Consider the following 26,976-nt stretch of genomic DNA (forward strand, 5'->3'; position numbering starts at 1 on the left):
GAAATTTAGTAGTGTTGAGCACAAAATGAATATTTTCTGTAAAATGTCCTTCTTTCTGTGGTTGAAACCAACACTTCGATTGTAGCAGCCAAGCTCCTTTTAATGGAATTCGAGGACTTGGGATTCAGAAAGAGTGCAAATCAGAGATCTGAATATTTCTGTATCCCAAGAGCTAAATCCTGAAGTAAACTTTTTTTCCCCTCTACACTGGTCCTCAATTAAACACCTGGTAGTCAAGCTTACAGACTGGGTGGAGGGTTGGTATGTCTGAGAAAAGCAGGTCAGACGTTCAAAGCATGCAAAACATGCTTTCATGTTAAAGGAGCGGTATAGACTGCGGTACCTGCAAAAAAGCACATTTAACAAACAAACCGAGATTATCCTGCTCACCTCACTAGAAGAAATTTTGCAGTGAGCACATTTATAAGAATGAGAAAAACGTCTGAAGGGATATTCCCAAGTAGTACAAAAATATTGCATTCAGGGAAAACCATATAAACTTTTGTTCTACTGGGATCTAACTCCAGTCACTTGTATGCAGGAGTAAATCTCAAGAGTTGTTATGCTTCATGTTAGTGGCAGATAGGCAACTCATTGCAGTCTGCTGGAAAAGGCCTGACACATCGTTCGTGTGACAGTGAGTACATAATCTTCGAAAGGTCCTAACCTTTGACTTAATCTGCCTATGATCTGCATCAGCAAAGTGAGCAATTTGATGAGGTTAGGCAACCTTCTTGGTGGAAACAAAGGCTGGTGGGGAGTGAGGGTAAGTCAATTATTTGACTTGCTTGAAATGGAATTGGTAGGATTGGGAGGAAGATGAGCCACCTCACAATTTCTATTGAAAGATGGTGTAGGTATTGTATCTGATGGGGAAGGGTGAGTGAATAAGGGGTGTTGATTAGGATTGAATTGTTTGAAGACATAACACAATTGTCCCGTTTGTAGCAACACATTTTTATCAGATAGATCTAGAGGATGGCTCTGAGGCGAAGTCTCAGGACCTCGGAACATTGGAGATCTGTCTAATTATTTGGGGTTCCTGCCTGATGCTAAGATATGTTTTTGGAATGTAAATTAAACTCTGATAAAAGGCTCAAAATGTGTCACTCACTCCCCCCCACACACTCACTCACTCACTCCCCCCACACGCTCCCCCCACACGCTCCCCCCACACGCTCCCCCCACACACACCCCCCACACACTCCCCCCACACACTCCCCCCACACACTCCCCCCACACACTCCCCCCACACCCCCCCCCCACACACACCACACACACCCCCTCTGCTCAGTGCTCAGTTTGGAAAAGAGCAGCACACAAGGGCAACTTGGTCTAAGACTTTTATATTTCATAACGCGTTTCGGCTGTCACAGCAGCCTTTCTCAAATAAATATATATATATAATACTTTTTGAATTTTTTTTTTTAATGATTCAAGGAAGCTTACCTCTGGAGAGGCAACATACCCAGGCAGTATTTAAGTTCTGTTTAGTAACTGCAGTGTGTGATACAGTCACTACTCTATTTCTGGAACATTGCAGGTACATGAGCTGATTGAGTTGAATTAAATACATGGCAAATAAATTGTGGCAGGCTTTTGCGAGTGACAAAGGTCACTGCTCCAAATTAAGATATTTGCCAGGATGCCTCACCCACCCGCATTTGTCCTTCTTTACCCTAGCTTTTCGCTTCTGCATGGAGAGTACCATACTCAGTGTCGATAGAAGTACAGTTAGGGTCTTACTTTAATGAATATGTTAACCCTGCCAAATTTGGAATTTCAGAACTGAGGTGTTAGGCCAGCAGCAATTTCCCCCATCTTGCATAGGAGCAAGTGTACATTTAAGGCTTCCAGTGAGAAATCTAGGATTTTCAGAGAAAGCTGTGTTGATAGGTGCTAGAAGGATGGCTTAGGTCTCAAACACATGTGAAGTGTCTCCAGAATGTGCCTTTACAGTCATGAAATGCAAGCTTGCAACACTTCTGTAATGAAGAAAGCACTTGTCAGAGTATTTTGAACTAAATCTGCTTAGAGAGACTGTGCCTCAGATTCGTATTGATATACCTTACCAAAGTCTGCCCTGCATTCAGTTAAACATTATATGCGTTTCCTTGAATTCTGTGTTTTTTAATACATTATTTGACCTCTCACTGTCAATGTTGTCAAATGCTGTTAAACTATCACTGTCATAAATGTTGCCTTCTGGTTTTGTTTGATGTGGAATACTGTAGGTGAAACTGTGTCCCTAGTGGATGTAGACATCTCTCAACGAGGACTGAGCTCCTTGCACCCACCCACTCCTCCGCCTCCACCCCGGAGAAGCCTCAGCCTGCTTGGTATGAACTCTTTCAATTGCATTATGAAATTGTTGTCAAAAAGGTTCTATGAGAATAATATATTTTCCTGCTTGGGCGTTTGTTAATTTGAGTACCTGGAAGTGGAACCAAAATACAGTTGTGTAATACATAGTAATCTGTTTTTGAAATAATCCATTCTGGACCAGTTTGTTGTTGCAGCAGTGCAGTTTAGTGTGTGTGTATTTAACTGCCAGTGGGCCCCCAACGTGTCTGTTTATTTCATCCTTACAGGTGTTGAGAGATGTCACAACTTTTATCCAACCAAATTCATGTATAACATTATATGTTGGTTATATGGGTATAAAGAAATATACAGTTAGCAGTGTACGCCCCGCTGACTCTTGCTTTGCCTCTGAAATGACCAACACTGGCACTGTTCTGTAGTTTCATGCTCCTTCCTTCATTCTAGGTGCTGTCTCTTTCCATTCTTACTCCTCTCTTCTTTCTTCCAGATGATATCAGCGGGACGCAGCCTACTTCGGTACTAGTGGGTCCGATGGGTTCTTCTCTTCAGTCTTTCCCCTTACCACCGCCTCCTCCACCCCATGCCCCAGGTCAGAACAGCTTAGGTTCACCGACCCAGGGTTTACATATAGGTTTTCTTTGGGAATGCGTTGTCAGACCACAGCAAAATTATTTGGAGTCTTTTGAGAACACACCAGCTGCACAGTGTGAGCATGGTACTGGCTCCTTTAATGTTTAAAGCATATAAGCTGCATCCTATCGTTTGACATATCATCGCAGCACACCATGCAGCATTTCTTGAATTATTTAACAGTGCTGTTTAATAGTAGGCCATGACTGCTGAGTGTTTTTGAATGCCTGCACAGTGGGTGGGCAAGGTCCCCTGCTAATAGTTGCTTTGTGTCTTTCTTCTTTGTAGATGCTTTTCCTAGAGTTGTCCCCAGCAGGCCAACTGAGACTATCCAGAGTCAGCTGGTGCAGCAACTTCAATGCCCCCTCTACAGACAGGATTCGAGCAGTTTTGCGGCAAGCCTTCGGGAACTTGAAAAGGTAAGGAATCTGAGTTTAGCTAGTATTTGCTTGGAAGAGATGTGCTCAAATAGAGTAAGTGGTAGACAAAGGTAGCAGCCAGTATTTTCAGACTCCAGTGCTGTAAGAGTCTGATGGGAGTGTTTTCAGCTGGAAGAAATTGCTGGCAGAATAGTATGTCGGCAGGTGTTCCCAAAGTCAAAGTGCATGCATACGTTGGGTACTGTCATTGTTGCAAACATTGAACAAGCATTGGCATAGCCAATAGGTCTCACCTTTGGGACCTCTGATACCCTTCGGGGTCTTGTTCGCGCTATACGAAACTTTTTAAACTGCTAAATAAATATAAGTGTTTAGCCAGAGATATTGGCTTTGCCAATGTCTTTAAGCTATGTTGTAGAGGATTGCGGTTACTATGCAGCATGTTGAAAAGGTATGATAAACAAGTGTTATAAGCATTTTTGTTACTATATATATATATATATATATATATATCTCCACGCTCCTTGTACTGCCGTCTGCTCACGCACTCGGTAGCAGGTGCTTGCATACAATCTCCTCGCTCGCTCAAATAAACACCAGAACTCGGGGTAAATCCTCAGTTCGGATTTAATGGCACAAATAAATCAACAAACGCGTTTCAGCGGTACACCTTCGTCAGTGTTGGCGGCCTCCGCGCACAGACTTCGTAATTTATACGTCATTACATGGTGACGGGAAGACGGTCAGGCAAATAAACGCCATTCCTTCATCAGGCATTTGGTCACATTTCATGATATTAAATCAAATTCACGTTCAGAATTCAAAAGCATGTCACATACTAATTCATTAGACTCATGAGAATGCAACAACTATTAACAGTGCAATTATTCCACTCATTATGCGAGCATTGGACACGCTGTAAAGCACGCTGCCCTATCATTTTGGACGATCTATCCACCGATGGAGGAAATAATTGGGCATCCAGGTGGATTTGCCACATTTTTGTGGACCTTTGGCAGATGGTAGAAGTTAGGTAGTCTCGGGTAAGGTGTCAATAAAAAATTATATTCCTCTGTAGAAAGCATTCCTTTGGTCCGCCATTTCAGAATCAATTGTTCATACTGTGTTATACTTTCCGTATACTCACTGGAAGTGATTGGTAGATAGTTTTCACGATTATTTAGTTGGAGGAGAGCTTCATTGCAATAGTTGGTTCGTGTTTGCAACACCACGTTCCCACCCTTATCTGAGGGTTGAATCACAATGGCTGCATCCATCTCTAAGTCACTTATTGCCTTTCTTTGTGCCTGTGTTAGATTCCATTTAGGCATTTACGTGAGCAGAGCAATATGCCACAGGATTTATCTGTGTAGGCGTGGTTTGATGCAGGTTAGCGCGTACCTTGACAACAAGGGCATTGAAGCAGTGTGAGAGTTAACATGATTTATTGCCTTACTTTGTGACTGTTAGGTTCCATTTAGGCATTTATGTGAGCAGAGCATTATGCCACAGGATTTCTCTGTGTAGGCGCAGCTTGATGCAGATAAGCGCGTACCTTGACAACAAGGGCATTGAAGCGGTGTGAGAGTTAACATGATTTATGTTTGCAATGTTGATTTAAGGGATCCTTGTTGTTTAGTGCAACCGCATCGCCCATCAAGGGCATAATATCCATCTAGCGTAGCAGTGCATATTTCTCGACTAATTCTGGGAATTAATTTGCACTAGCGAGAGGGCGCCCGTTCTCATGGACTAGATAGATCGTCCAAAATGATAGGCAGCATGCTTTACAGCGTGTCCGATGCTCGCATAATGAGTGGAATAATTGCACTGATAATAGTTGTTGCATTCTTATGAGCCTAATGAATTAGTATGTGACATGCTTTAGAATTTTGAATGTGAATTTGATTTACTATCATGAACTGTGACCAAATGCCAGGAATGGCGTTTATTTGCCTGACCGACTTCCCGTCACTGTGTAATGACGTATAAATAGTGGGCGTCAACACTGACGAAGGCGTTCCGCTGAAATGGATTGAGGATTTACCCCCCAGAGTGCTGGTGTTTTTTTGAGAGAGCGTGGATTTTTTTATTCTATATATCTATATATATATATATATATATCCAGCTCAGTGGGGAATGTCCATCGAATGAACTGCACTCGGGCAACAAGAAGCTTCCCATAAGCTTTATTAAACAGTCCACACTGCCACCTTCTCCAAAAATAATAATGCATCAGGCTTTTTCTAAGGAAATGCAGCCCCAAGTGCTTAACTAACTCTGCCTGCCATTTAAATATGCTAATATCGCCCACGGATAATGAGAGAGACAATTAAAAAAGAATTAACTTTAAAAAATGTATTCTACTTTTTTGTCCTTGCAATTATAGCAACTTCTTACTGCCTGTTCTAATGCATGTTTGTTATAGTTTTTATTTTATTATTGGTGGGACATAAACAAAGGGTGGATGGAGGGCATGACCTTCCCATCCAGATAATTATGGGGGCATGTTGCAATGAAAGTAGCATTTTTAGGTGAGCAGATAGCGCGTTCACCAGCAACCTATGGCAGACAGAAGGCCAACAATGATAGCTCTATAAATAACCTACTACAAAATATCTCAGTTCTCTTCATGAGATGCAGGCGAGTTCAGAATAGCTACACAAAAGACTACCTGTTGGTGGTCCTGGCCTTCTAGTCCTATACCTCTGGACAGTTTTATGTGGTTTTAATTTGGTACGGGGCTGGCTAGAAGGACTGCCCTACAGGGGATCCTGGCCTTCTAGCCCTGCCCTAAGTTTCTAATGGATTTATGTTTTAATGGGGCAAGAACAGCTTGTGCCCTGTAGATTTTATAATCCTTCGCTATATTTGTTGGGTTTATTTGCCAGCCCCCAATAGGAGATGTAAATGGGAACATGTGTACATTTGCAATGCAATCCTATATATATATATCAAGTTATGTTTTAATTTCATTCTATCTTTGGGAACAAGTTTAACGATTCTTTAAGCAAAATCAAGCTGTGTCCTACCTGGAATACGAACAAAGTTACCCTGGGCTATTTTGTGTCTCACTAACTTTGATTGGTTTTGGGGGAAGACAATGACACTAAACGAGTGAGCATACTAAAGGGTTTACATTTTTACACCAACAAAGAGCCCATGATATGGTGGCCCAGACAAACAGCCTATTACTAGACTCGCTTCTGGCAGACGCTAGACAATGAGGAAGACATGCTGAAATTGGGGCCATGATCAATGATCTAGTACTTCTCGAGAAAAGGATGGAAAATTACAATCTAGAGACGGTAAAAGGAAGCTGGGAACACGCATGACTGGAGTGATTACTGAAAAAACGCAGTCTGCAGTGACACCCAGTTGAATGTATGCTTTGGGAGAGATACCGCTCCAGAGTAGGGCCATATGTCAGAAATGTACCCTGTGCAGCGGTATGGTAATCAGCAGTGTATCAGATGATGTGGTACCAGGGCCCAGTGCAATTTCTGGTGCAGAATGACCTTCTTACATTCGGTGACTTCATCAAAGGAGTCATTAGCTGTATCGCACACCACAGAAATACAAGTTGAATACTATGTGCCTGTTGCTACAGGAGTGGATGACTTCACAATCTAAAAATCCAATTTTTTGATTGGCAGGTGCCTCTACCGCCCAGTGAGTGCGCACTGGACCTCACTGGACACATTCAAGGACGTGCTCACAACCTTAACCTGAAACAAACCTATGCAAGAATGAAAAACACACAAATTAAACCGTTTTGACAAAACCAAGATACTTTTGCCGACAGCGAATAGGTTGCACCACCCTATCTTGACTAATAAAAGTCCTATAAGTGCTCTGAAACAGTATTAACGATCTGTGTAATTAATTTCTTTTTTAATACTGTAGAGAGATAACTGTGGAGCAATAAATCTAGATGAGTGCCTCTCTTTCAATGAACAAGTTGTTCAGTAGGTGTTTTACCCAACCGTATCTGTGCAGCTCTAGAAAGGGTTAAAAGGCAGAGTCTGCCTGGTGTAGTATCCTTGAAGGAATCGAAATAGTCATGTAGAGTTGACTATCCAATTTATTGAATAAAGTAAGATCCAGGAACAAAAGTTATAAGCAGCTCAGAGTAGCTGACTGCACAACCAACTGAATAATAACATTCTATAGAACTAAAACAACAGTGATTACATACACAGAATTCTATTGCATGTATAAAGTTCTACTATTGCTCTTAAAGAAATAAGCACTTACTACACATCCCCCTTTCTCAATCACTATAAATTCAAAATTAATTAATAAAAAGGAAATACCAAATAACAAAATCAAGAACAGGTAATATCCTGAAACTTTTTTAGGTGTGACTACACGTCTCCCACCCTGGTGGATTTGTTACCATACACTCTACTAGATTCCTCCATATTTTCCCAAACAGAGGATTCAGTAAGATTCCGAAGAAACAGGAACCAGTGAACATCCTGAACTTCAAAGTCTTCACCCTCAACACCATCCCCCTTTCTAAATCGAGAAAGAGGAAAGAAAACACCAAAGAACATTCCCTCAAGTTAATTCTGAGCATAAAAGACATCTCCAGCCCTAAATGAGTGCAAAAGTCGTTCGTATCAAGAAAGTAACATTTTTCCTGAACAATAACAATTGTTGAGTTGAACAATCAGGAAATTATCAGAAAATAGCTTTGGAAGACCACACCTCAGAAAAGTTCGACACCAACTTCTGAAACACATCAGTAGGTGATGTTTAGCGATTTTTGGTCTTTCCACCCTAATACCGGTGGACCCTCCTTTGTAATATACAATTTTCCCATAACATGCTTTTCTTTAAAACGAAACATAAGGGTTCTAAACCCTAGCATATCAATTGTCCCGCCTATAAAATTCTCGGCAATAATATCATTGGACTCTAACCACCATCCTATTTTATCCACAAAATGACTTTTCCATATTTCTTGTGGTACTATAGTGAATGGTGAACCCGAATCCACTGCCAATCGTACTGTAACACCACCTAAAGAAATGTCGTAAAAAGGATTATATGATGAGTAACTAGAGGAATTTAAAACAACTTTTTTCCTCTGTACTAAATTTCCCTGAACAACATTATTGTCCAGGTTTGATGCCGAAAAATCACCCTCGTGTTGAACATACAACACTTTACTTTTTAACACTTTCTTGTTTTTCCAGTTGCACACTCGCGAAAAGTGTCCCTTCAATCCGCACTTCCAGCACTTGGCAGATCTAGCAGGGCATTTTCCAAAAAAAACAGCATGTGAATAATTACCACATTCAAAGCAAATTAAGTTGCTACACCTCTTTTGCTCAATACCCTCAAATTTCCCTTGAGGCTACGTAACTTTAACAAAACGATCAAACATTTCAGTCTTATTAAGTAAGGCAATTATATCTTTAAAACAATTATTAAGGATTAGAATATTGTGTAATTGAGTAAGTTCACATTTTCCTGTTAACTTTCTCAAAACTGAAATAAAATCCTTCAGAAATGCAGCAATACCTATTGAGAAAGAAAAATTTTTATGCAAATCCAGTAATGCATTTTTAAAAATACCCACATTTCCTACTGTTTTTTCCTTTGTGTGCATTTTTTTAAGAAAGCGTGAACCCTTTGGACCCAGTGAATATAATCGCACCAGTTTCTTCTTCTCAGGAAGGAAAGTACAGTTGACATCCTCTAAGTTAGCAATGTAAATTAAGCAACATGCATTCCAATTCGCCCAAGAAACAACAAGTTCTCTACAAATTGACAAAAATTTTGTAGGTGAATAGATTTGTAAATTCAAAGGATATGTGTCATCTGTCGCAACTGCTTTTGGTGCGTTCGCTGTCAGTGGCATAATTGAATATCCCAAAGAAAACAAAAACCTGAAACAAAATTGGTTGGTTATCAGAAAAGAACCTTTGTGAATGATGCCTTCGTGAAAAAGACACTAAGACAATAACCGGTAAGTTATTTGAAACAACCACTTCGTGAATGATGTTTTTGTGAAAAATAAATACCTAACACAATAACTAATTATTTGAAACAACCACTTCGTGAATGATGATCAGTACGTAATTTGAAACTACCATTTCGTGAATGATGTCTTTGTGAAAAGGAATTACCTAACTTAAAAATTAATTATTTGAAACAGCCACTTCGTGAATGATGACTTTGCGAAAAAGAATTACCTAACATAAAACTAGTTAGTTATTTGAAAACATCCCTTCGTGAATAATGTGAACCAACAACTAAGTAGTGATTGAATTGCCTCGAGAAAGATGTCTTCATGTAAGGAAGTACTAACGACAACAACTTGTTAGCTCTTATACTTGCTGAACTCTCAAAAACGCCACTTCATGAATGATGTTTTACAAAATGTACCACTTCGAGAATACTGATGGTTTGTGATGCACCCGGTTAAAACTAAAATCTTTTAAGTAGATGCTGCAAGATATTTGGTTTAGTGAAAAGAAATAATATATAATGATATGGAAACTCCAAATCGTGAAATAGCTACTCCGTGAAAAAAGGCGTCCTCCAGTATTATTTTTAGACTTCCAAGTTTCTTAAACTGGAAGAATAGATGAAAATTGAACAGTACAGTTGAATTCCTGTCCAATTACTGCCTGTTCCGAAGTTTCTGCAACGTGAGTGGTTGCTAAGGAAACCCAAAATCAACACTTCCTAAAATGGTCTTATAACGTAGGTTAACGCGTGATGATACTATCACGCTGAACAAGTACAGTTTGAAAAAAAAAAAACGGTTCACCACATCATGAAGAAACCAAAAGAAAATGAAAAATACCACATCTTGAATTTGATGCTGCAAATAACCTTTTTCCTGGAATTCTAGAAAGTGCCTGTAGAAATCGCCGCTGTTTCCACTCAATTGATCGACTTAAAATGTCAGAAAAACGAACCGGAGTTCACTCGGCAAAGACAACTCGTTCGGTTGTCATGGAAACTGAAGCCTTTCTTTTCCCCAAAATGGCGGATATGCTTGACCCTGTGCGCGATGTCGTATTTCCTGAAGTGCGCGGTGACGTCTTGTCTGACGTGTGGAGGAGAACTCTATCCCCTTGCTGATGACGCGTTGAGTAAACGCGTTGAGCGGAATGCGGGTCAGGAGCGAGGCGCTGCACGAGAGACACTCGCGGAGGCTTTTAAAAGTAAGCGTTTCACGCTCGCATTCAAACTGCCAGTGGTTTTTGGGAAAAGGTAGAAATAACACAAAAAGGCTCCAAGAAGCTTCACAGCGTAGCGATTTGAAAGCAGTCAGCTCAAATTCTTCAAGCAAACAGTCAGTGACACCGTAGATCCTCAAAAGGTGTAGAATAGGATAAAGTACTCACACGACGTAGTTCCAAAGAGTAAAAAAAAAAAAACGATGTTAAAGTTTTTCTTGAATCAATTCAATCCCATCCTGTCGCCAAATTTGTAGTATCCTTGAAGGAATCGAAATAGTCATGTAGAGTTGAATATCCAATTTATTGAATAAAGTAAGATCCAGGAACAAAAGTTATAAGCAGCTCAGAGTAGCTGACTGCACAACCAACTGAATAATAACATTCTATAGAACTAAAACAACAGTGATTACATACACAGAATTCTATTGCATGTATAAAGTTCTACTATTGCTCTTAAAGAAATAAGCACTTACTACACCTGGCCAGTATTCCAGTATGTGGCCTGATGGTTACACACTGATCTCTGCAATATGCACTGAGCAATATAGATAGTTTGTATTTTTTACCAGCCATAGAGACAAGTCTTCCAACAGTAGCTCTCTCTATAGGCAGGAGGAGTCCGAGATGCTTTTCACTCGAGTGGTCCTGCCCACTCCTGCACTGCTTCAAGCTTTGAAGTTCTTCCTGGGGTTGGACATGTAAACTGCTGCAGCTCCAGCCAGTAAAACTTCTGATAAAAGATACCCTAGTTCCCTGTTGTGAATTTCTTGTGGTCTAACGCCGATTAGGAGGGCCATAAAAATCCTACATTTATTTTGAAAATCGAGTTTCACCAATGCGGAGCTGGTTATGCGAGTGTCATGGGTCAGTGAGTGTATTATGAAAGTGCCCAGAGACCTATCCCAACGCTCTAGGCCTCGCAGCCTTGTGGTGGCCTTGGTAGCTGTGTTTAAAAATGGGGAATCAAAGAGTGCAAACTGTGAGGCGATTAACAACTCACGTTAAGGGCGAGTGGCCGCAGGATCATATCCGCATTATTAAAAGCTGTATAGCTCATCTTGTTTGCTCTCGAGTTGCCTTCCACTGAAGGCTGGGATTAATAATATAATTTTGGGAGGCGGTGAAAATGATTCTTGGCTCTCACAGTGATAGCAACAAGGTGAGACAGAGCGAGAGGGGTCTTGTCAGGAGGCCTCTCCACCTTGCACTGCGGGTAGTATTACTCTGGGGCAGCCTAGCGCTCAATTGAAGTTCTGCCCTTACAAAGAGCGGCCTCTCCGGTTCGGAAGCACCTGCGACTTGGCTCCGCTGCCCTAGATTCTCTCACAATAAGGGCCCTTCTTACTACACCAACCGGGTGAAACTGGTTTACAGACCAGTGGCAGAGCAGAAAGAATAGCAGCCGCCTCCACTGTAACCTGCCACTCAGTCACTGGCGCCTCCAAACTCTAAACAAGGATTCTTTGTGAACTTGGAATGTCATCTTGACCAGTGAAGGGTTCACCCTTTCACAAGAGCTGTGATCTTATCTGCTGGCTGCCATCACCTAAGGTCACAAGCTGGCGGGGTTGGTCCTCTGCTGATGTCTTCAGTCCCTCCATGGAAAGGGGTGAAGGACAAATAAATGCAGGAGGGTGGAGGGAAGTGGCGGCTGATCGGAAGGCTGCTTCCCACTCTAGCAGTGTTTCACCTCTGAACCAGTGGTAGCTGTTTACATACGACCAAGGGACAATGTGTGGGACCAACAGGTAGACACGGCTGTAATAGACACAGTCACGCTACTTTATATTACTCATTATTAATTTACGCATGCACAGCTCCACAATGGGAAATCCGGAAGTGGCTAAAGGCAGGGTGGGGGGCGAGGGGGTCTGTGACGAAACTAAGCAGAGCGCGCTCTGGAGCCATGTGGCTGGAAATCAATTAGTAAGCGGATAATAGTTTAAGCAAGGGTTTGGAAAGGCAATAAATTGCTTTAGCAGATAACAAGCAAAAGCATGTAACCAAGGAGGAATGCATCTGCCAGCCTGCTCGCTCCCGAAAGCAAAACGCCATGGGAGTGAACATTTTAAGAAGAGGCGGGACATGCACCCGCCTTTAGCCAATTGCGTGCTTTCATTTTTTGAAAGCCACACGCAAAGGCCAATAGAATGTGACAACCACACGCACGAGCTTTCTGAAAGCTTTCTGAATGTCTGGAGTGATTCCAAGAGGCCCTCTCCTAGAGCAGCGCATGCGCTGAGCTAGGCTCGACCTAAAAAGGGCATAATGTAAGAAAAGCTGATATGCTCACCAGGTGCAGGAGAAGCAAGGCAGCATGCCTGCCACTGGGGTATGCGAAGTATGTATGTATGTATGTATGTATGTGTGTATGTGTGTTTTAGTGCTACCTGTACTCGGACAGTGGTTGTGTTCTCAGTCTTTCAATTGCTGGAGCAGAGAAGGTTTGAGTCAGAGTTACAGGTCAAGACAGTTTTAGACAACATGGTACCCATTGCATATGGCTCAATTGTGTAGCCCCTTGTCCAGTAGTCACCTTCACAACCCGCACCTTAAATCCTGACCTGGTTAAGAAACGTAATGTAAATAAGTTTGTGGTGTATAAAATTATTATAGTTTGCTTGAAACTCAAGTACATCTGTAGTAAGTGAAGAACTCAAATTCCATAAAACAAAATAGCAATCTTAAATGTATATTAATTATCTAGGAATCACATGTTAATTATCTAGGAACCGCAGCCTAAACAAAAGGTGCACTCCTAGACTTAGTTATTGCAAAAAAAAATTGCCACACGTATGTTGTAGATTGGCATGATTTATCTGTAACTGATAGTTACTTAGTTGGGTAAGTAACTTTTTTGCACCAATTTCACTGTTGATTGACAAAATACCACAAACTTCAGTAAAATGTCAATCAGGTTTTTTTTCTCAATGAGGGCACTTCAAAAGCAATGTTTTATTCTGGTCTGACCTTTTGAAGGTGTTCCGGACAGAACTTTACCCTTGCTTTTATTTAAAATTTACACTTTTCCACTCTCAAGACTCACTCAACATTTAGCTTCTTTTCACCAGTGGCAAGTGAGTAGGATCACAAGTAAGCAGAGTAACCTATTAACATGGTAGGCCTGCTTATCACAATGCTTCATGCTAGTTCAAATCTCATTCCTTCTCCAGGGGCCAGAACTAAGACTAATGTTTGGCGAGGAGGGTGGCTGCGACAGGCAAATACATGTGAAACATGATCCATCTTAAGAATGACTCTTCTCCCTTTTTCAACCCTGACTTTAAGATACAATACTTACAGAGATGCATACAGAAACACATTTGTTACAACTTTTTTTTCAGTAGCACAGTAACAGGTGTTATATATATCCAACTGAGTGCTACTTATTTGATGTACCTTAGAATAATTAAAAGCTGTGTTTGCACAACTTGAAGTTACCTTCCGATTCTCGCACACTGAGTTATCTTAATGTATGTAGGTGGTACAAATTTAGCCAAAAGGTATTAGAGTACTCTGCAGGTAGGAGAAGTAGTTGGATTCTGGGATTAGTAGTGGACTGCTACTGCATAGGGATAGTGTGTTTTTAAGGCAATGCTTTTTCAGCTCTTTCCTAAATTGGAGCTCAGTTGAATGGCCTTAATGGATACAGGATCCTGGTTGCATAGATTGAGAAGGCCTGTTGCCTTTTTTTTATACTTCTTTGCCTTCAATATGATTTATATATTATTTGTTCAGTATGATTATTTCCGACATGCTGGTGTGCCAAGAGCCACTGGAGAGGATGAGCCTGTCAACCAAATACACTGGATTATAGTTGTTATGGCTTTATATATAATGTAGCTGGTTTTAAAGATGATGTGGGAAACGAGTGACGTTCAATCAGGATGGGTGTGATCTGGCCATACTTCTTTAGGTTCTAGATGAGGCTTGCTGCAAGGTACAGGAATCCTTCAATGAGGTGGTAATGTAGAATCTAAGAGGCCATAGAGGAGATCATTGCTACCATCCAGATGTGAGAGTTCTAGATATTGAAAAGCAGTTCTGAAGTTGCTTTCTGGGAATAATGGTTTCAGGTTTGAGTAGAGAAAGCTGGCTCCTGACTGTGTGTTTGTTTTTTGAGTGTGTGTCCTTTGAATATGAGGTTGGTCCACGGTAATTGCAAGTGTCTCAGAGCTAGGTTTGGCATAGTTTATTTTTGTTCTTAGCAAACACCCGGTGTTCTAATAGATACTTCTACCTACAGATTTCTCACCTTTAAATATTTCCTAGGCACCAGTCTTGTCTCGAAACTACAATAGCTCTCCGGTGCCTGTAGAGGTTGCAGGCCCCATTACGACGTTGGTCACGGAGTCTTGGTGACATTCTAGGGCCTTGATGACATCATAGTGGCCATAAAGTGTCCGGACTGGCATCAGTTCAATTTGTTTCAGCACTTTTCAATACATCTGCAGCTTTATTTTTTCACATTCGGTGGAGAATTTTTTTTCTCACAAAATATTTCCAGTTGATGCAAGATATGGACTTGTCACTAGGTTTGGTTTCAAGCCCTATCTCTGGACCTGGAGTTACTGGAGATTTTTCTGTCGACGCTTGAGCTTGAGCTTGACCCTTGACCCTTGAGCTGTGTCTGCTGTCTCCACTCCAGCCCCCACCCCCTCCTCAACCAGCGTTGATGCCCTCTTTACCAGCGACACGTCTATTGGCCTTCATGCAGGCCCTGAAGGATGTCTTTAATAGAGCGGACTCCCCTCTGAAGCCAGTGTGGGTCCCAATGGCTGGTTGAAATCCCAGATTGCCTCAATCTAAGGACCTCCATGGCCCCTTGCAGATTCTATCCAGCACCGTATCTGTCTTTGGGCCGCTACCACACCCGGTAGCTTCAAGACCAACATTGTTGAAAACGTCGACTCTGGTTAGGCATGAGTCCGGCGCAAGCGTGAGACACTGGCGCCGGACTCTGTGTTGCAGCCTGTCCTGACTCTGCATAAGTCGCCGCCTTCAGTGTTGATGGCAGGACCGTCCTCTGTGTTAATAGGGGCCCCAAGACTCTCACCTGAATTTATGTTGCCTGTAAACACCTATTACTCCATGAGAGAGCCCCCAGGGGTCTGGCCTTCCTAATCATTCTCCACTTGTGTCGTAGAGCACAGTGTCATAGGGTAGAGTGGTGCAAAGCAGAGTGGCATTGTATGGAGTGGTGTGGAACGGAATGGCATAGAGTGGGGTGACAGAGGGGCGTAAAGTGCAGTGGCATAGAGTGGAATCACTGTGGAAGGGAGTAACGTTGAATAGGTAAAGTGGCATTGTGTGGAGTGGCATGGTGTAGAGGGGCGTAGTGTAGCGTAGAGTACAGTGGCATAGAGTAGAAAGCTTGGTATTGCAGAGCTGCTCCACATCCAAGTACAATCCTAGAGCTTTTGCAACACAGCCTCCAGATAGGGAGTCAAAACGCCTAGAAGCCATCAGGCCTAGACACTTCCCGCCCCTTTCTCATACTCCTTTTCCCCAGTACCACCAGGGAAGCAGCAGTAGTTTTCCTGTCAGTGGGAAATAGGATGTCCCTTCTTCTACAGACCTGGAAGGCCATCACTACGGACAGCTGGGTGTAGAGATGGGGTACACCATATCCTACCAGTATTCCCTTAGCTGCCCTCTCATGCCAGTCAGGTTCCAGAAGAACGCCTACGGATCCTGCAGTAGAGGATGAGATTCTGCTTCATAAATACGCAGTAGAACTGATGCCAAAACAAGAACTGGGAAAGGGGTGCTACTCTCAGTGCTGCCTAGTTCCCAAGAAGGACAGTTGTCTGCAGCCGACCCTCTTTCTCCACATCCTGAATAGATTCTTTAGGAAGAACCAGTTCAGGCTGCTCTCCCTGTGACTCATGTTTTATTAGCGCCAGAAGACAAGATGGGTCTTTAGACTTGGACTGACATCACCTTAAATATTCACCCAGCTGATGGCTGTAGTGTGACGGCCCATATCAGATTGTCAGGCATCAAGTTTCTTTCTGTGCTTGGAAAACTGGCTAGCAAAGCCAATTTGTGTGATCTTGTGCTCCATTCTTTGGAGCCAACAGAGCTTCTCTGTTGTTTGACTTAGGGTTTTCAATCAGTTGCCCCAAATCTCACCTGGAGCCCTCTCAGCAGCTCCTGTTCGTCAGGGCGGTAGTAGATATCATATTAGTCACAGCTTTCCCCTCATTTTCAGTCGATATGGGATATTTGGCATATGATTCTTATGTTTCAGGTGGGAGCTCCAGTCCCAGTCCTGAAGGTCCTTTGTTTGCATGGTCTGTTGGCTTCCTGCATCATTCTGGTCAATCATGCACTCAGGTACATGAGAGCTCTGCAGTGATGGCTTTGCAGGCAGTGGTGTCAACATCAAAGGGGATCTGCAGCGGAGTTGAGCGGTTGTGAAAGGAAGAACACTTTGTTGCACAAAATACTTTTTTGCTCCCCTCCAGCAGTGGCTATGGTTGTGACAGACTTTTCCAGCCACAGGTGGGTAGCTCATTTGAAGGACCTAGGGATCAGAGGCCACTGGTGGTCAGAAGACCAAAGTTGTCACATCAGTCTGCTGTTGAATAGGGCAATGTGGTTGGCGCTCAAGGCCTTCCTCTCTGCACTTTGCACTCAGTTGGTCCAGATTTTGTTCAACAGTATGACTGCAATGTGGTACATGAATAGCTGTTGAGAAGCTCTGAGACTGTGGGCATGGGCACACTGCGCTGCTGATCAATGGTGACCAAACAACTGCCAGGTTTGCTGAACATCAGGGCCACCAGTTTGTTGGCGTCCTCTTACTGACCACGAGTGGTGTCTCCCTCCAGAGGTGGTACAAGATCTGTTTGAGTTTTGCGGCACACCTCAATTGGACACCTCTTGCAAGACCAAGCCCAGTGCCTAAAGTTTGGAGCCCTCCAACGTTGGTCTCCCAATGGGGAGGATCGGCCATACATCCCAATGGTGTGCCGATTCCATGGGGAATTCTGAGTGTCTTTCATTTAATACTATTACTGGTTGATGTGGTCCTTCCAGAGTGTTGTCCACCAACTCTGTTTACTCCAGATCGAACAAGTTTGTTTCCTAGTGTGCTGAGAGGATTTGTTGCATAAACTAAGACTCTGGCTTAGATTCTACAAGGTTTGCTTTCACACCTATGGATGTCTGAACTTAGTTCAGTACTCCAACGCTTGAATGTGAAAGAACAGGTTATTGTAGTCCCACAAAACCCCACTCAACACATAGTTGATGTGGTGTCTTTTTTGTGGGTAACTAACAGTCCCTTAAAAATAGGTCAGGGATGCAGTGATAATTCAAACCTAATTTTGTTCTTTACAGTATCACACAAGCACTGCTCTTAGAGAAAGACACTTTATGCTTAAGTGTTTTATTTCAACAGCCTCATCCTGTGCTTAGCACATGTAAAATAACTACACGGTATTATTAAAAGAGCACTAACTCATCTTATTAACAAAAAAAATATTATGCATGTTTCTACCATAGTGGAAATACTGTCTGGCAACCTAAAGCCTAAAAGCCTACTTCTATGCTCTTTACTGTGAGAGGATAGAGTAACTTAACTTGTATCTAAGTTATCCGAAGAGGACGCAGTGCACTGCATACCTGCTTACAGCATGAAGCTTTGGCTATCAGTAACCGAGAGAGAGAGTTCCCTCTAAGGAAAACCAAACACAGCTGGGCTCAGGTCCTCTCTTCTTCGGACTTTGCTCAGTATCAGCTCACCGTATAAGGCAGGAGTCTGTGACAGTATGGCAGTATCTTGTGCAATAATCCGTGGCGAACGATCTCTCTCATCCAATGGCCACTTGATGAGCTTTTCATACTGTTGATCACCAATCTAATCGCATACAGGGAAATTCTGACATGAACTATGTGATTTGATAATCTAGTCTTCAACACATTGGTATAAAAAAATATGATAAATACACGTCAATTCAGGCTACATTGTTATTGGTATCATTGTTAGCTGTCCTTGAAATATAGATAACAAGACTGTTGTTCCATGCTGATACCACATACGGTGTTCTTATTGATGTCATTATCTGGATGACTTAACACCTTCGCAGGTTTTGAGAAAGATAAGGAACAGATAACATCTACGTCAAAGGTAGACATGCCGATAACCAGGCAGAAAAAAGAGTCTCGGCTTGCTCAAAAGGGAGTCTGGCCTTATTGGTTTTATCAGAGGATTGACCATTAAAATTGTCCCTTGCCACTGTACTACAGTTTGCACTGCCTGTGGTTCGAAAAGGCTGTGTGGAAGCTACAGTCAAGGAATACATCTTGACACTGCCTGATTTCCTCTGTTAAACAGAGAGGGCTGATCTGGTAAAGTCACCGGTGGTGATGAGATTTCTGAAAGGTCTGACAAACATGTATTTGCCTTCCCCTTTTATGATGTCTTAGTAGGACCTTAATTTAGTTCTGACATTTCTTCCTGGGACTCAATTTGAGCCCATGCATGGGTTGCCAGTCAAGGCTTTTGACATTAAAAACTGGTTTCCTAGTTGCCATCTCAGCTCACCGAGTCACTAAGTTACAAGCCTCTTCTTTCTGATCCTCATTTGCGTGTTTCTTCCCAGCCAGGTGCTACGAACTAAAACTTCTTTCCTCTTAATGGTGGTGTCTCCTTTCCATCTGGGGCAGTCACCCTATTATCCATCTATCCTCCTCCACAACTCACCAAGGAGGAGTAGAGGCTTCACAGGCTCGACCTGAAGCATGCAGTAAGCTTTTACATCACTGCATGAAATAATTTTTCTCAGATGACCAGCACTTTGTCAGCTACACTGGCAAAGCAGTAGTCTCTTACTCTGTCAATAAAGATCTGATATGTTACATCCAAGAAAGACCCACCTGAAGGAATCCAGGCTCATTCCACCAAGACAAAATTCTCCACTTCAACCCAAGGTAGAGGGTTTCCATTAGTGGAGTAGTGTGGCTCACTGGTTAGAGGCGGCAGACCCGGGAGCAGAAGTCGGCCCGGGACCAGGGTTCAATTCCCGACGTGGCAGGGTCGTGGACTTGGGTCAGCAGACTCGATAATTCTCGCTTCGGTGCTTACTCTAATCAGGGGTTCCACTCGGCAACTCTGGGCATTAGCTTGCCTAATCTCGACAATGGCCCCATCAATTCCGGGATGCCTGGCTCCACCTTGGGGAAAGCCAGGACGGGTTCCCCAGAGTTATACAGCGCCAGGAAACCTACGGACGGGTAGCAGTGCGCTTTACAAGCTCAAATACATTTACATTAGCTGATATCTACAAGGCAGCTCTGTGGTCTTCGATCGCAACTCAGGCCAACCACTCTCCTTGGATTTGTAAGTGAGGTAAGATTGCCACTGTGCCCGGTCTGTCCCTCTCGACAATCTGATTTAATTCTCCAGTCCCACCACCCAAGGGAGTACTGCTTGCTTGTCTATTTAAAGGTGAGGAATATGCGGGTAGATATATCCTTCAGAAGAACAAGCATTGGCAAAGCCAACAGGTCTCGCCTATTTGAGAACTATTGGTTTTGCCAATGTCTTTACCATTTTGTAAAGCAGCATGGCTACTATTCAGCATGGGAAAGTTAAGGCGTGACGCAGAGTAGACTGAAGTAGAGTGACATAGGGTGGAGTGGTGAAGTGTAGAGATCAGAAACGTGCAATAGGGTAGTGAAGTAGATCGGCATGGAGCAGCGTAGAGTAGAGCGGCATACAGTGGAATGGCACAGCGTAGAGTGTCATAGAGCACAGTATCGTAGGGTAGAGTGGCGCAGAGAAGAGTGCCATTGTGTGGAGTGGCGTAGAATGGTATAGACTGGAGTGACAGAGGGATGTAGAGACCAGTGGCATAGAGTGGAGTGACTGTGTGGAAGGGAGTAGCATGGAATAGGTAGAATGGCATTGTATGGAGTGACCTGGAGTAGAGTGGTGGTGCACAGTGGTGTGGTGTCACGTAGAGTCAAGTGACAGAGTAAAATGGCAGATTAGAGTGGCAATTGATACTGTAGTGTCGTGGCATGGCCCCAAAAAGCTGTATGCCAATGTTAAAAGTAGGAAATCAAATTGCATGTCCAGGAATGTTTAGAAAATAAAACCAATAGTGTGTTACAGGAAGAAGAGGAAGAACATGTACTTGGTCCATGCTCCAGGTATAAGCTAACACAAGAAGGGAAAGGAAGCCAAGAGAAGCTAAGCAATCAAAAAACTGCTACTGAATGACAGCGAAAACATCCAGTGGTATGCTGTGGATTGGTTGTAAGCCCACGGAATTGTAAACATAAGGGTTGCAGCACATTGCATGCACTGTAGGCGAAATGAAAAAATTGCACCCTACTAGCAAGTATTGTGAATGGCCAAATAGTTTGAAAAGCATCTTCCCATGGTACTTCGCATTTGAGCAGGCTCCAAAGGTACTCTTCTTGGAGCTAATAATACATGTTGCAACACTCCAGTTTCATGCCAGTCACTCAAAAACCTGTTCATTGATCCATAATAATCTAAGTGCGGAAAAGCTTTTTGCATTTAAAATAATGGCCACTGGTTTCAGTTACTTTCCTTCTCTCGATTGCCATGTAGGTAGTGAACTGCAGGTTTAGACATATGAGCTCTTTTTAATGCAATAACAAAGAACTTACATTTTTGTATTCCATGGAATGGAATAGCATTACACATTCCAAAAAAAAAAGGTAGTTCAATCAATGCTTACATTCACGGCAAGACAATATATGTTTAGGCTCATCTAAGAAAACGGCTTGTGCATTTGTCTGGTCCCATGAACTGAAGCATTTTCCACAATTTTATTATTGAGCTCTATGGTTGAATGCCTGTGAGGCCAGTGCCAAAGCACAGACACCCCAATTTGAATGGCATATGGATCCAACCAACCAGAGAGATGGTAGAACATTAACTATTATAAACCGACAAGACGAGAAAACGAAGCACCACATTCATGCTCAGACAACAGTATTCACTTGTCTGGGTCTCACAATGTGGCATTACTCAATATCGTATTGTTCCATAAAACACTGTGAGCACTTTCTTCAAAAAATGTGGCCTTTAAAATCTTGCGGATAAGGATGCAGCAGAGGAGGTTGATAAATATGACCTAGTGCAAAGACAGCACTCCAATAACTTTGGCCTGAAAAAGTTAGCTTAGTTGCTATCTGAAAGAGATTCGAATAGTAAAAAGATCAATTTGAAAATCTCTTTGTTAGACATTTGTTAGAAAGATATTGTACAATCATGCAGAGAACAATGGATTGAACTTAATAACCAACTTGTTTGATGGTCCTTAAATATGATTTAATCTCCAAGGTACATTAAAATAATTTAATAAGCTATTTCTTTAAGACGGGAGAAGTACAATCCCAAAAAACAATTAAAAAAAACGTCAAGAAGAAAAACTCACACAAATCCAGTGCTGCACTGTTAAAGACTGCATGTCTGGTCATTGCCGGGAAGCCCATTTATTCATACCATATATAATTGAGGACTAAAAAAAGAGTATTTTGAGGGATAAAATCTACCATATCACAAGCATTGACAGATGTAGTATAATCCACTCTACAGTCTGCGGTTAGAGGATCTTAATAGTTTGGGTACAATACACACAAACTCAGTTAATCCTTTAAATCAGTTTTTCAAGCACAACACTTGGATTATGTGGTGTAATTACAGCTGAACGATTGTACAAGGATTGAAGACAAACAGGCACAGGTAATGCAAGCATACAAGTTCTGAAAGGGCCTTGATAGGCAGCAAACCTCAGTAGGAATCAACCGAACATCTCGGATATATAATAGAATGTTGTCATATAATGAAATTGTGTGCCCCCTCTTCCAGGGGATGCCCCAGTTTGTGCCCTGCATTCGAATAGCAGCTGCAAGGGGTTCGATGGTTATGGAGAAAAGTAGATGAGACAGCGGGCATCCCTGACGAGTACTGCAGCCCACCGGAATGGGGGTAGAGATGTAGGGGCCCATATTCACCCTGGCTGCTGGCACTGTATATAGCAAATGGATCAGGCGAAGGAATCTTCCTCCGATGCCATCTCGAGGGTAGGTGGGAAAAAGGAATTCCCAATCCAGGGAATGAAACGCCTTCTCTAGGTCAAGTACCAGACACCCGGAGTATGGCCATTGCAATGTGAAGTAAGTGGAGACCTGAAAGAATCGTCTCATGTTCAGTGAGGTGTTGCAGGGATGGAACAAAGCCATTCTGGTCTGCGTGGACCAAAGATGGAACCAACTGCGCCAGTCGTTTGGCAAGTACCTTAGACAGGATCTTATAATCTGTATTTAATAGGGCCAGAGGGCAGTAATAACCCAGGTCGGTGGGGTCCCTGCCTGGCTTGGGTAACAAGACTAGCAGAGCCTCGCATAATGAGATGGGTATATAAAGTATGTAGGTGTGGCACCATTGTGTGGGCATATGTCATGTAAAACTCGTTCAGTTTTGCCTGACGCCTGGGCTTTGATGGCTTCACGGATCTCAAAGAGTGTGATTGGTACGTCCAGTTCTTCACGTTGTGTTGTAGTGATGGTGAGCTACTGAATTTGAGAGAAGAAAGTTTCAAAGTGGTCTTGGTTGAGTTTGATGGTTGACTCGTATAGTGCAGAGTTAGTTCAGTATGGATTTTGTGTTGCGTATAAATAAGGTGTCCCGCCTGGACGCGTAAGGCATGGGTAGGATGTCTGGTGTTGCTCCTGGCATATCAGCAATTCCAGGAAGCATCCCGCTGGCTCCAATGCCGCATGGGTGCGAGAGGAATGAGCTGCATAATTTAGGCATCCTAGACCCTTTAAGAAGGTGGTGTGTTCGCAGCGTGTTTCGTCTAGTTGCTTTGTGTATTCTGGTCGAGTTACCGATTGTGTCTCGAGCCGTAGGAGCTTGCATTCCAGTGTGCTAATGGTTTCATCCAGTTGCTCATGACTGTTACAACTGAGACCCAGACTTCACACCCTAATGGTCATCTTAAAGGCATCCCATTTGATTAGCTTATTATTTGTTGAGGTGTTGTTAAGTTCAAAGTATTCTACTGTCGCAACCGCAAGAGACTTCCGGACTGGTAGGTCCTCCAGCGCTGCCTGTTGAAGGCACCACATGGGTATTGGTGGTGGGGCTGCCTCCCATGTAAGTTGCAGAGATTGAGGATTGTGGTCCGAGTGTGTGCGGTCTAATTAATTGGTCTGCCAATTCATGGGGGGGAGCGTGGTTGACCCTACAATGCGGTCAATTTGGACCGGTAAATCATGTGGTGATGAATAATATGAGTACACCTCAGGGTTATTATGCACGCGCCACATTTCCACAAGAGCCCAGTAGTGCAACCAGTTATTCAGTGCCAGGACGTTTGACGTGGCAGTGGTGGGCGACAGAGGGGAAAAGTGTGGTGTTGAGGGCAGCATTAAAGTCGCCCCGTTAGCCACAGGACCTCACTCTAGTTAGCCAGACAGATGGTGGAGGAACGAGGTCTGTGGTCTGTGTTGGGAGCATATATTTCCCTGAGTAGGAGCTGCTGTCCATTTCAGCGACCTCTTAGAAGTAAGTACGTACCTACCATCTGCATCCACCATCCCGTCATCTGCCACAAACTGGGTCCCTGGTTCTATCCAAATTAGTACTCCCTTACCATAGGAAGAGTCAGGATTGGTGAATACTTGATCTCCTATGAAGATGTTCAGCCTCTGGAAGTGTCAGGTAAGTCTCCTGCAGAAGAGCTGTGTGATTGGATCTGCGTTGCAGATAGGAATATACAGAGTAACATCGCAAGGGCATCTGCATACCTCTCATGTTCCATGTGACAATATTACAGTACAGTACAGGCCTTTCTTGAGCCGTGACTTGGTCCCAATTGCATCTTGGTTGCAAGCGGACAATGGAGCTTGCTGCATGGTTCAGTTGCACCGAGTGAGAACATTTGGCTGAGGCCAGGCAGTGTAGGGCAACCCATCAGAACTGAAAGGGGGAAGGGGAGTGATCCCAACATATTTAACATTATTAGAGCAGATATGCAGCAGGAATCTGCCCAAACTATTTACCCTAACTGTAGCAACTACAGAGAGTATCCGTCAATTAAAGAGAGCATGAGTAGCAAGTACGAATTTTGTTAGACCACTGTTGTGTATGGTGTAAAATACCAGCAGCGCTTAGCAAATAGATGTATACCAGTATGTGTTATAAGTCTGCATTATGATTTTGTAGAATAGCAACCATTATGGTAATGCAATAGTGTGTCCATTTGTTGCAGTTCTGGAGCTAACAATGTATATAGTTGGTGGCTACTACACAAGTGTCGTAAGTCGTCAGGAGGCTGTGGGTGCCGCACCACCAACTACTCCTGTGAGTCGTATCATGTCTGTAGTCTGCGGTGTCCGGTCCGGTGGGATTGGCGACTCCGCCGCTGGCCGGCCAAGTGGTCCAGAAGCCATCATCACTCAGTGACTTCATGGAGTCAGCGTTTTGATCCGAATTCAGTGTGTGGCCGCGCATCACAGTTGCTATTTGTAAAGCCTGTCGTCTCTTCTAGTATCAGTTCGCTTCCCCTCTTTACTGATGTCCAAGGAGCGCGAAGCTGCATGGCCAGTGGCCTTCATCCAGTCCCAGGCATCCTCCGGGGAGTCGAAGAAATGAGTGGTGGCCTTGACCACCACTTGGAGGCATTCAGAACACAGCAGCAAGTAGCGCATGTTAAGTTCACAGAGGTGGTGCTTAACCGCATGAGAGGAGTTGCTTTGTTTTTACACAGATACAGTGTAATCTGGGAAGAGCATGACCAGGGCGTTGTCCATCCATTATTCGAGCTTCGCCGAGTATGTTGTCTTGTTCTGTATAGTTTAATAGTCAAAATAGAAAGGGCCTGGGATTAGAGCCTGGTGGTGGTCTCCGCAGCGGCACCCGATGGGCACGTTCAACTGCAAAAAAGGGTGATCACGCAGTATCAGGTAGCAGTGTACGGATCCAAGTTTCAATGTAAGCCCTCCTCGCCTTGGCACGCCCACCACCCGTATATTGTTTCTATGGGACCGCCCCTCGGCATCCTCCACCCTGTTCTCCAAGATGCTCACTCGGTTTAACAATGACTGTAGTATGTTTGAGTTTTCATGGGTTGCTGGCTGTAGCTCAGCTAGTGTGAGTTTGTTGTTGAGCAGTAGACGGTGAAATCCGCAGTCACTGTGTCGGTTATACTTTCGAGTAATGTATGCATCTCATCAAGAGTGGCTCCAATTTTCTCCACCGCCTGTAGGACAGTGTCTAGTTTAGCGCTTAGTGCATTGACTGGTTGCGGCACCAGCGCACCTCGGGACGCCATTCTGGGTTCATTGTGGATCGCGCTGGCGTGGGCGGGGCGGTCGAGCGCAATCGACCCATGACTATCTGCTGGTCACTAGGCATTAGGGGGCCCCAATATCCATTTAGGGCACAGCTGGGGCGACCTGCCAGTGTCTGTGGCTTACGGGGTATTAATGGGGAATAGCGACAGTGGGCGCACCTCCAATGGATGCCTCCAGTGGATGCCAAGGTAGCCCCACCTGCGGCCCTATGATCAGTAGAGTGAATAGTGCTATGGATAGCAGGGATAACACGCAGCTCGCAAATGCTCCAGTGTTCCCATTGTAAGCAGCAGGTGTGACACAGAAGTGGTGTTTTGTACTGCCCTGGAGCGTACGGGAACAGTCTGGTGCAACTGTCCAGGTGTTGGGCCCTGATTGGCTGCGTGTATTCATTGCCACATTCCCGTTCCTTAACCCGATCAAAGAGCGGGGACCCGGGCCTGGTTATATCCCAGTGTCCCCACCAGTTTGTCAGCCCGCCACAAAGCAGTATCATTGGTGTCGGGGGTCTGCGTCTGTCGGTTGAGTCTGGCCCCGGGGGAAGATGGTTGGTCAGGCGCTGTGTGTAGGTGTGATGCAGTGCAGTGGCCCGCTCGCACTGGAACGAGGGGAGGGAGGGTAGGCGAGCAGGGATGCGCCAAAGTCCCACCACCCGGCTTACCTTACCTTGCCATGCTGGCCTTCAGACGCGGGTTGCATGTACACTCCAACCTGCAGCCCGTCCACTCCAACACTCGTCCAGGAGTGGCGAGGGATAGGACCCAACGACACCCTCGCGTGTTGTGTCTGTTCATAGCAGCGATGCGGCTAGGAGTAAGTACCCGGGAACTTCCCTCTCATTCGGGCCGGTCTTCACCAGCGCCTCACACGGCCGAGCCTGGGTCCTATCCGATCACCGGGCTCCCGCAAAGGATTACGCCTCGGGAGAGGGAGGGCAGGCGAGCAGGGGCTCCAGCGGGGTGCTCACCACACCACGCCAATCTTCTTGCCCGCCAGTCGGTCCACCTCGCAGGTCCCTCTCCGCACCTCGGTCACCTCCATCAAGCCGGCCCACCACAGCACCAGCCCCGATGTTTCTCTGCCACGTC

The 26,976-nt window shown here is 44.0% G+C and overlaps 1 protein-coding gene across 2 annotated transcripts in view; it reads left to right on the forward strand.

Moving 5' to 3' along the window:
* SOCS7 (suppressor of cytokine signaling 7) overlaps window positions 1-26,976 on the forward strand; it is a 249,832-nt gene that overhangs the window by 131,079 nt on the left and 91,777 nt on the right. Inside the window, exons 3-5 of one of the 2 annotated variants that reach the window (XM_078645603.1) lie at window positions 2,235-2,339; window positions 2,813-2,914; window positions 3,244-3,374. In XM_078645603.1, the coding sequence (XP_078501729.1) occupies window positions 2,235-2,339; window positions 2,813-2,914; window positions 3,244-3,374 (338 nt within the window). The remainder of the gene's footprint in view (window positions 1-2,234; window positions 2,340-2,812; window positions 2,915-3,243; window positions 3,375-26,976) is intronic. The other variant, XM_078645604.1, reaches the window with a different exon arrangement.

Source organism: Lissotriton helveticus, chromosome 5_1 (assembly GCF_964261635.1).
Source record: "Lissotriton helveticus chromosome 5_1, aLisHel1.1, whole genome shotgun sequence".
Taxonomy (NCBI): domain Eukaryota; kingdom Metazoa; phylum Chordata; class Amphibia; order Caudata; family Salamandridae; genus Lissotriton; species Lissotriton helveticus.